General features: G+C 49.0%; 1 protein-coding gene across 2 annotated transcripts; it reads right to left on the reverse strand.

Moving 5' to 3' along the window:
- Positions 1-5,728: 5,728 nt before the first annotated feature.
- On the reverse strand, positions 5,729-8,521 carry RPL28 (ribosomal protein L28). Of its 2 annotated transcripts, none has more exons than XM_048516320.1 (5): positions 8,440-8,521; positions 7,813-7,904; positions 7,512-7,635; positions 6,762-6,880; positions 5,729-5,856 (listed from the first exon to the last, which is right to left on the reverse strand). In XM_048516320.1, exons 2-5 carry the CDS (start codon positions 7,891-7,893, stop codon positions 5,767-5,769), a joined length of 414 nt encoding a protein of 137 aa, XP_048372277.1. In that variant the 5' UTR covers positions 7,894-7,904; positions 8,440-8,521; the 3' UTR covers positions 5,729-5,766. The 2 variants fall into 2 exon arrangements, with proteins under 2 accessions (XP_048372277.1, XP_048372278.1); XM_048516321.1 differs by lacking the exon at positions 8,440-8,521 and adding an exon at positions 8,378-8,426.
- Between the last annotated feature and the right edge of the window lie 506 nt (positions 8,522-9,027).

A 9,027-nucleotide genomic window follows, 5' to 3' on the forward strand; every position in this document is an offset into this window, starting at 1 on the left:
CACTCCTCCACCTGAGTGGTGGAGGCTTATCTGGGTAACCAGCTGTGCTTCCGCACTCCTACATTCCTGCTGGGTGACCTTGGGCTAGTCACAGTTCTTTGGAACTCTCTCAGCCCCACCTACCTCACAAGGTGTTTGTTGTGGGGAGAGGAAGGGAAAGGAGCTTGTAAGCCCCCTTAAGTCTCCTTACAGGAGAGAAAGGTGGGGTATAAATCCAAACTTCCCTCCTTCTCCTTCCTCTTCTTCTACTATATCTGTGAGTCTCCAGTCCATAATAAAGCATGCTCTCCTCCAGGGCAGGGGGCCTTTTAACATAACTGGAAAGCTCCCTGATATATTGCTGGCATCCAGAACAAGCCAAGTCCTAGCGACGCTCAAACTTGACATCATAAGAGGGCGTAAAGAGCAATTTTATAATTGGCTATGAGCCAGTCTCGGTTCTGCTTGTTCCTGGACCTTCTCTAGCCCAAACTATCCCTGCCTTTATCTTTCCATGCAACGGAGCTACATCAGCGTCTTCCCAGATTCTCCTGCAACTTTCCTAGCCTTCCCACCCCAGCCTGTTTCTCACAACCAGCTAATAGGTTAGCTGGGATTGCAAATGCTCCTCCCTACGAAACGTACTTTGCAGATAGAAAACTAGCCTGTGGGGAATAAGGGCTCTAGCCAAGCCTTCCCTGAGATGCTAGTTTTCTACATACAGGAGCATTGTTGAGGTATGCCGAAAGAGGGTGGGACTTGTCGACCTGCAGTCTATAGAACCGTGGTGGCGAACCTTTGGCACTCCAGATGTTAAGGACTACAATTCCCATCAGCCCCTGCCAGCATGGGCTGATGGGAATTGTAGTCCATAACATCTGGAGTGCCAAAGGTTCGCCACCACTGCTATAGAATACTCCATTAACAATGCAAAATTGCAATCAGTATCCAAAAGCTTATCACCACAGCCTTGTGGTCTATTTTAACAAAATAATCAGTTTATAATGGAAAGTTTACAGTAAATCATGTGTTTTCATACACTTCCTGTATGCATTTCTTCATCCAACATTATATCAAATCATACATAAGTACGTGATTTTCCATCAACAAAATTTAGTTACAAGCAATTCAAAGTTGCCAAAATGTGAGGTGGGGCTAGTTAACTTCCCAGATTTTTGGTTAACCTCGTATAGCCTTCTAAGGCCCCTCCTGAAATAAGTAAATATATATAAATATCATGTATATATGGTAACTGGCAATCATAATATAACCCAACCCTTGTGAATTTCAACTTGCAACAAATTTCTTATGTTAGGGATTAAATCTCAAAAAGAGATTTTTCTGTCAAAAAACATAGTACTTGTGTATCCATTCCCCTTTATGCAGTGCATATAGAATACTACCTCATTTGTGATTTGTGAAAATCCTGCTTGTGCTGCACAGAATCAGGACCAAACCCATCTCAGTAAGGCAGACGAGAGCGCTCCCAACCTCTTTAGACTAGGCAAACAATTGCAAACAATACTCGTAGTGGTTGGTTCAATCTCTGCCATCTTGGTGCCCAAGTATAAACAGACCAATCTTATCACCCCTGTCCAGGGTGCTCCTCCCAGGTCGAGGCATTGTTCCGAGTCAGACTCAATTTCCTGGCAACGTTGGCCTGCAAGTTCTGTCTGGGAGCCAGACGCTTCCCAATTGCCGGAGGGAAAGTCAGAAACGCCCGCTCCCTCCATCCCGACTGAGGGCTACCACATTGTGTCAGACTCAGTGGACCAGCCCGAGGGAAAGTCTCTCCAGACGTTGATCGGTGTTAGTATTTTTGATCCAAAACATCCAGCACTCTAACTGGAATCTCACCGATGCAGCAACCTTGGTGAAGATTGAGAGCAGCAGTGGTGTATTGGTTAAGAGCAGGTGTACTCTAATCTGGAGAACCGGGTTTTGATTGCCCGCTCTGCCACTTGAGCTGTGGGGGCTTATCTGGGGAACCAGCTTAGCTTGTGCATCTTCCAACATTATTCCACCATGGTTGGGTGACTTTGGGAGCTACCACGCCTTTCTCTGGAGCTCAGTCTCTAGCCCACCCATCTCACAGGGCGTTGTGGGGGAGGGGGCGGGGAAGGAGCTTGTAAGCCCCTTTGAGTCTCCTTACAGGAGAGAAAGAGGGGATATAAATCCACTCTTCTTCTATATGTAAGTATATAGCGTGCACACATATTGTGCAAGGCCCACCTTTCAAAAAAAGATGTTAGAAGAAGAAGAAAGAAGAGTTGGATTTATATCCCCCCTTTCTCTCCTTTTTAAGAAGACTCAAAGGGGCTTACAAGCTCCTTGCCCTTCCCTCCTTACAACAAACACCCTGTGAGGTAGGTGGGGCTGAGAGAGCTCCCAAGAACTGTAACTAGCCCAAGGTCACCCAGCTGGCGTGTGTGTGAGAGTGCACAGGCTAACCTGAATTCCCCAGATAACCCTCCTCAGCTTAAGCGGCAGAGCGGGGAATCAAACCTGGTTCCTCCAGATTAGAGTACACCTGCTCTTAACCACTACGCCACTGCTGCTCTGTCAAGCCAGAGACAGCAGGCATCTTTCCGACAACTAACCACCCTACAGGTTTTCATGGGTTTGCTGCAGTCTTCTGGCTGCGAGAACAAAGCAGCGTTATTGCTCAGGAAAGGACCCCCTTCTTGATGGAAAAATGGCAGTTTGGATCTTGGGTGCTGTGTGGTTTCCGGGCTGTATGGCCGTGTTCTAGCAGCATTCTCTCCTGACGTTTCGCCTGCATCTGTGGCTGGCATCTTCAGAGGATCCTCTGAAGACGCCAGCCACAGATGCAGGCGAAACGTCAGGAGAGAATGCTGCTAGAACACGGCCATACAGCCCGGAAACCACACAGCACCCAAGTGATTCCGGACGTGAAAGCCTTCGACAATACAGTTTGGATCTTTCCCACTAATGGTTGTGCCCCTCCACCCCAGCCTCTCCTGAGGGGAAAGAAGTCTCAGACCAGGAGGAAAGCTTGTAGCTGTCAGTCGAACGGCCCTGAAGGATCCAACCCAATTTGTGGCCACAGGAGCAAAAACGAGAAGCGGACGGAGCGGAGGCGACAGCAGCCGCTCTTTGTAAATAAGAACGCAGGAATAAATGAGAGAGATCTTTCAGAGGACCCGCACCACCAAGATTATCTCATTGATCATACAGGCTGTGTTTCTGTCACGGGCAAGGAACACAGCCGGGGGATTTTTTGCTGACATGTTAATCAAGCTATCTGATAAAAAAAAAGTTGGAAGGTCAAAGGAGTCGTTTCCCCCCCTTCTGTCCCGTGCTAATGCTGCATTTTATCATTTCTTCGTTCGCGGTTGCTTGCGACAGCCGAAGGGAAGCATCTGGCTGCTGTTTTTCTCTCTCGACATCATTCGGGTACCTTCATGACAGACCCCACCCCAAAAGTCCCATGTAGGGCCCACAATCCTTAGCGTTTGCTTTGTCCTCGAGCAGAAATGATCGACGGCAGGTAGGTGTCTTTCCCCTGCCTGTTAAAACAGCCCTAACAGCAGGATCCTCTGCCAGGACTGAAAATTGGGGCAAATTCAGTCTCCTAAGAATCTTAGCTTTCATTCTGGGGGCAGGGGAAAGCACCTTTCCGCTCTCTGGACCTGCGTGGTGTGGTAGCTAAGAGCAGGTGCACTTTAATCTGGAGAACCGGGTTTACTTCTCTTAAGACTCCATAACCAGCCTCCACATAGTTTGAGAGTAGGTGGTGGAGTCTGTAAGGGCTGTTTGATAGTGGAATGCACTACCTCGGAGTGTGGTGGAGTCTCCTTCTTTGGAGGTTTTTAAAGAGAGGCTGGATGGCCATCTGCCAGGAGTGCTGTGATTGTGTGTTCCTGCATTGCAAAGGGTTGGACTTGATGGCCCTGGTGGTCTCTTCCAACTCTATGGTCCTATTCTATGGTGTTACTTGGCTTGAGAAGAAACAACGCATTGTTCACCTGTCTCCTGGAGGCCCAGAAAGGAAGCACATAGTTACAAAAAAGGCAATCGGAGAGCTGCTTCTGGAACATGCCAACTTGGCACAGATGGCAGACTGCCCTTCCCTTGGATTCAGCCTGAGGCTGGGATGGGGGCGCAGGGATGAGGACCACATTCTGAACAGGTGTGAGCCTTTAGCCAAGGGGAATGCTGGTGGAAACGGGAGTGGGCGAAGCCAATTGTCCATCAGTCAGAAAGACTGCACCGAAGGGGGACTGGGTCACCTCAGGTATTCTCAGCTCTTCACTGCCACCTGTAGGTTGTTAAGGTAACACCGCCGGGGGCTGCTAGGCTCCCTCTAATACTAGACACGGGGAAAGGAAGCCGGGCTCCTGGGATTCCCTCACATTCCTGGGCTTGAGTCCTCACTAACACCTTTCTGAAATTCCTCCCCTCCGTGTTTTTGTGGTAACCAGATCCACAAAGATAGCAGTTGGCCACTCCAGCTACGCCAATCCAAATCCCAGAATATCCTTAAAACGCTTGGAAGGTCAATGCCTGTTTGGCCAAACATAGTTACTAGCAACTGGCGGAGGCCAGATCATCATATGCAAGGGAGTGTTACAGCAGGCAAACAATGCCAACCACCCCACCACCATCAAGGCCTTAAAGAAAAGCAACATTGATAACCCCGGGAACAAGGGCTGACTTGATTTCTTGGTGCAAACATGTTTACACAGAGCTGTGCTGGTGGGCCGATGCATCTTGCAAAGCCTCAGGAGGAGCCCTTCACAAGATCATCCTTCCCAAGAGTCTCAATACACTACCACACCAGAGAGTCAAGTCAAGGAGACTGCACTAGGCAACACTTCCTTCGACTTGGAGAACCACTGCAGAGACCCTGAGAGCCAGCGTGGTGTAGTGGTTAAGAGCAGGTGGACTCTAATCTGGAGAACCATGTTGGACTCCCCACTCCTCCACCTGAGTGGCGGAGGTTTATCTGGTGAACCAGATGTGTTTCCACACTCCTACATTCCTGCTGGGCGCCCCTGGGCTGGTCACAGTTCTTTGGAGCTCTCTCAGCCCAAACTATTTATTTATTAGATTTAAAAACTGCCTCACCCCGGAAGGGCTCGAGGCAGCTACCTCACAAGGTGTGTTGTGGGAAGAGGAAGGGAAGAGCTTGTCAGCCACCCTGAGTCTCCTCAGAGGAGAAAAAGGGAGGTATAAATCCAAACTCCTCCTCCATCTCTTCTTCTTATAGCCAGGATTCAGTCTGTCAGGTTGAGCCATCTACGTGGGTGCGTTTGTCACTCTAATCCTAGTATAATCTGACTGTATAGTCCAGTGATGTCAGACCTCTGACACACATAGGTGACCCACCAGGATTTGTTCTCTCAGAACTCTCTCAGCCCCACGTACCCCCCAAGGTGTCTGTTGTGGGGAGAGGAAGGAAAGGAGCTTGTAAGCCACCTTAAGTCTCCTTACAGGAAAGGTGGGGTATAAACCCAGCCTCTTTTTTCTTTTACCTTTGTATACCTCCCCCTGTCCTCCCTCCCCCTTTCATAGTGGTCTGGGGGTCCAGCAGTTTCCACTGGGAGAGCATTTTAGGCAGCAGCACTGATATCATCATGATCCCTTTCTCCAGTCAGCTGCCAGGGGATACAGCCATCCATGACCTCGCACAGCTGGACTGCTTCCTTCAGGGTTTGCCCCTGGACCTCTCCACCCACCTTTTGCGCCCAGAACCTGCAACACATAACCCCCAAATCCGACACACTATGTTCTGATCCTTTATTGAATAATCTGGCAACTCTTTTAAGGAGTCTTGGTAGTACGGGCCCGCTTCTTCTTCACCACCACCGGCTTCTGGCTGCGCAAAATGGCGCTGGCACGACGCAGGGCAGCCTGCAAAGGGGGAGAAGAGACAGTCAAGGGTCCAAAAAGCTCATTGTCCTGTTCAACGTTTACCCTCAAGACTGGCACCAAGATGTAGTGGCTCCAAAGGGTGGCGGTCCAATTCAGCCATCACCGCTGATAATCAATGGTGGAACTCCAGTTCTCTAGCTAACCACACAAACACCCCCTCCCTCCAATGCTAAGGCACACCCCTCTGGCCATTTCTCACTCGAATTCTTAGCAGTTCTGAGAACATCCTCTCAAAACATCCTATAGAACATTCGGTTGCCCAGCAAAGCAAAGAAGATTGCTTCACACTTCAAACATCCAAATCAGGGATCTGGGTATGTTTAGTTTGGTGAAGAGACGGTTAAGAGGTGACATGATTTAGATATTTGAAGGATGTCATACTGGTGAGGGAGCAAGCTTGTTTTCTGCTGCTCCAGAGACTAGGACCAGGAGTCATGCGTTCAAGGTGAAGGAAAAGAGATTCCACCTAAACATCCGGAATAACTTCCTGACAGTCAGGGCTGTTCGACAGTGGAATGCACTACCTCGGATTGTGGTAGAGTCTCCTTCTTTGGTGGTTTTTAAAAAGAGGCTGGATGGCCATCTGTCAGGAGTGCTCTGATTGTGTGCTCCTGCATTGCAAGGGGTTGGACTTGATGGCCCTTGGGGTCTCTTCCAACTCTATGATTTTATGCTGCATAACCTCCTTAGAACGCCTCGCTCCCCCTAAAATTCAATATTTGGTGGGGGAGACATTCATACTGTAAACTGAAAAGACTGAAATCTTGACAGTTGTTTTGTTCCTGATATAATTGCCATGCTATGTTCTGTGCTCCCTGGATTCACAAAAACAATTCAGATGTTTCAGAACTACAGTTACAGAACACAAACGTGCTCGCTCTCACCATGCGCAGGTCCTTGCGGTAATTGTTCTTGCGGATGATGTGGCGGAGGCTGTTGAGCGTGGCACGCGCATTTTTGTTGATCGTGATCTTCTCATAGGTGGTGGCTGGTTTCCGCTGGCCTGAAAGAGGAAGAAAAGCAAAGTTGGACTCCGGAAGTGGAACAAGGACACAGAATCTTCCAGAATGTGGTTGCTCTAGTCTCAGGGTGCTTGGCAGGCACCCTGGGGCAACAGCACACACAGCAAATAGGATACATCGAGGCATTTGTAATTTAAGTGCCTTTTCCACAGAAACACATCCTAACAACTTCCTTGCAATATAGACCATTATGGAGTCTCGTTTCTGGATTAGACGAAATGTCAATTGTAGACTTGAGGTTCAAAGGTCATATACTGAACTATGCAAAACCAGATATTTTATGATTCCCATTTAGAGAAAAGGGTGCTGAGTAAGCATAAGAAATCTGTGGAATGGTAGAAGCCCCAAAGCTCAGCAAACCTTCCATCCCTGTTAGCAGTTCACATTCCACCACAATACTACCCTCTATAAGAATTTTAATGCCTCTATAAGATTTAAAAGCATACTTTTGAGACAATGTGTAGCTCCTTTGACACCAGTGTCCTCAACAGCCTGCCTTCTCCATCCTATTTATAGCTCGTTCTCTGTACAGAACTCATCAAATCTTTACACCCCCACCCCCAACAAGTAGCAGAATGTCGCTCCAGCATCTACCCTTTTGGGCAAGCCCACCTGCACGTTTCTTGAGGACTACGACGACTCCCTTCCCATCAGCAGCAGGCTCAACCCCTACAGTCTTGCGATGGATCAGCCCGTTGTAGCGGAAAGAGTTGCGAGCTTTCAGGTTGTTGGGTTCCTTTGAACGAAGAAGAAACTGTTAGGCTTGCATGGCCGTTGGTTAAAAAATGCGGGAGGGAATGGCTGGGTTGGAAAACAGGGAGGTACAGTTCAAGACCACAGCGGTCTTCAGGAAGGAGAGGCTCTAGTGTTTTTATCCAGAAGCACTGGAAGACAAGACTGTTTTGAGGCTCACCGTGCTGTAAGTTTGCTTGTTCCTTTTAATAAGAAAACTGGAGCAGTTGCGCACAATCATCCATTGCAGGTGAGCGGACATCTTGCTGAGACCTGGAGAGGAGGAGACCAGGCAAATATTTTTTGGGGATATTCCAGTTTCTTGCATTCCCACCTAAACTCCAGGCCTATTATTTTGTAATAAAGGAGATTTCGCCCACCTCCCCTCCCACCTCTTACTTCCGAATCCTAACTGTGTTTCCTCTACTTTTTCCATATACTCCTTCACCTAATTTCCTTTGACATCCCATAAATACTTCCTTTCAGGTTTTTGTCATCCTGGTTTAACAGCTTTCCAGCACTCCTGAACCAGACACGCAACACACCTCCAACCAAAATGAGCCATATTTCTAGAGAGGTCACAGCTGGACTCTGGATATTTCAAGCCTCAGAGATTTGGAGGGGAGGAGAGATTGGTGGCCATGTGACCCAAAGCTTCTCCCCGCCCAGCACCCCTTAGCAGTCAATTCTGGGCCCTTTCCATCCCATAAACCTTCCCTCTTCACTTCCGCTCTTCCCCAGCTCACCCCCTGCCCCAAACGGCCGCTCTCCCTTGCCACAAACACGAGGCCGAGCTCCCCCTTCCTACCGTCTGGCCGCCACCACCGCCGGAAACGGAAAAGGAGGCCCCCAGTCGCTTCAAAGGAATTTTATATGCCCTTCCCCCTCCCTTCCGCTAAGTTAACTCCTCCTCCGTCTAGTCGAGGACATAGAGAAAGACTAGAGTGGCCCGCCCCATCCAAGCCTCCTATTGGCTGCCATAATTGGGAGGCGACTTGACGGCACTTAACGCACACACATTGGCCACTATTCTCTATAGTGACGGTCTAGCCTGTCTTGTCTCCCTGATAAAGCCATATTCTTCATAAGAGATGGTTAAAATTTGACCGGTAGTGGCAACACAGACCTCTATTTTGTGCGCTTCTAGACTAGTCTTTACGGTTCCGGCTTCCCCCTTAGAAAAGCGGTAATCAGTTAACATCCGCCTTGGGTCTCGGAAATGGTCGGCTTTTCTCGGGGAAAATCGGAAGCAGGCTTCGGAGCACTTCGGCGGCGCATCGGGAAGTTCTCTCGGCAGGCGTTCTGGTCGCTTCTTTTCGGAATCTCTCGGTAACACTTCGGGAAACTCCGTCGCTTTCGAACGATGCGGCTTCAGGCGACCTGCGGCGTTCTGTCG

Source organism: Sphaerodactylus townsendi, linkage group LG15, assembly GCF_021028975.2.
Source record: "Sphaerodactylus townsendi isolate TG3544 linkage group LG15, MPM_Stown_v2.3, whole genome shotgun sequence".
Classification (NCBI taxonomy): domain Eukaryota; kingdom Metazoa; phylum Chordata; class Lepidosauria; order Squamata; family Sphaerodactylidae; genus Sphaerodactylus; species Sphaerodactylus townsendi.

Coding starts and splice junctions, on each gene's coding strand:
- RPL28 (XM_048516320.1), bottom strand. CDS start 7,893: ATGTCCGCTCACCTGCAATGGATGATTGTGCGCAACTGCTCCAGTTTT. Junction 7,636..7,812: donor ACAAGCAAACTTACAGCACG/GTGAGCCTCAAA, acceptor CTTCGTTCAAAG/GAACCCAACAACCTGAAAGC. Junction 5,857..6,761: donor ACCGCAAGGACCTGCGCATG/GTGAGAGCGAGC, acceptor CCCCCTTTGCAG/GCTGCCCTGCGTCGTGCCAG.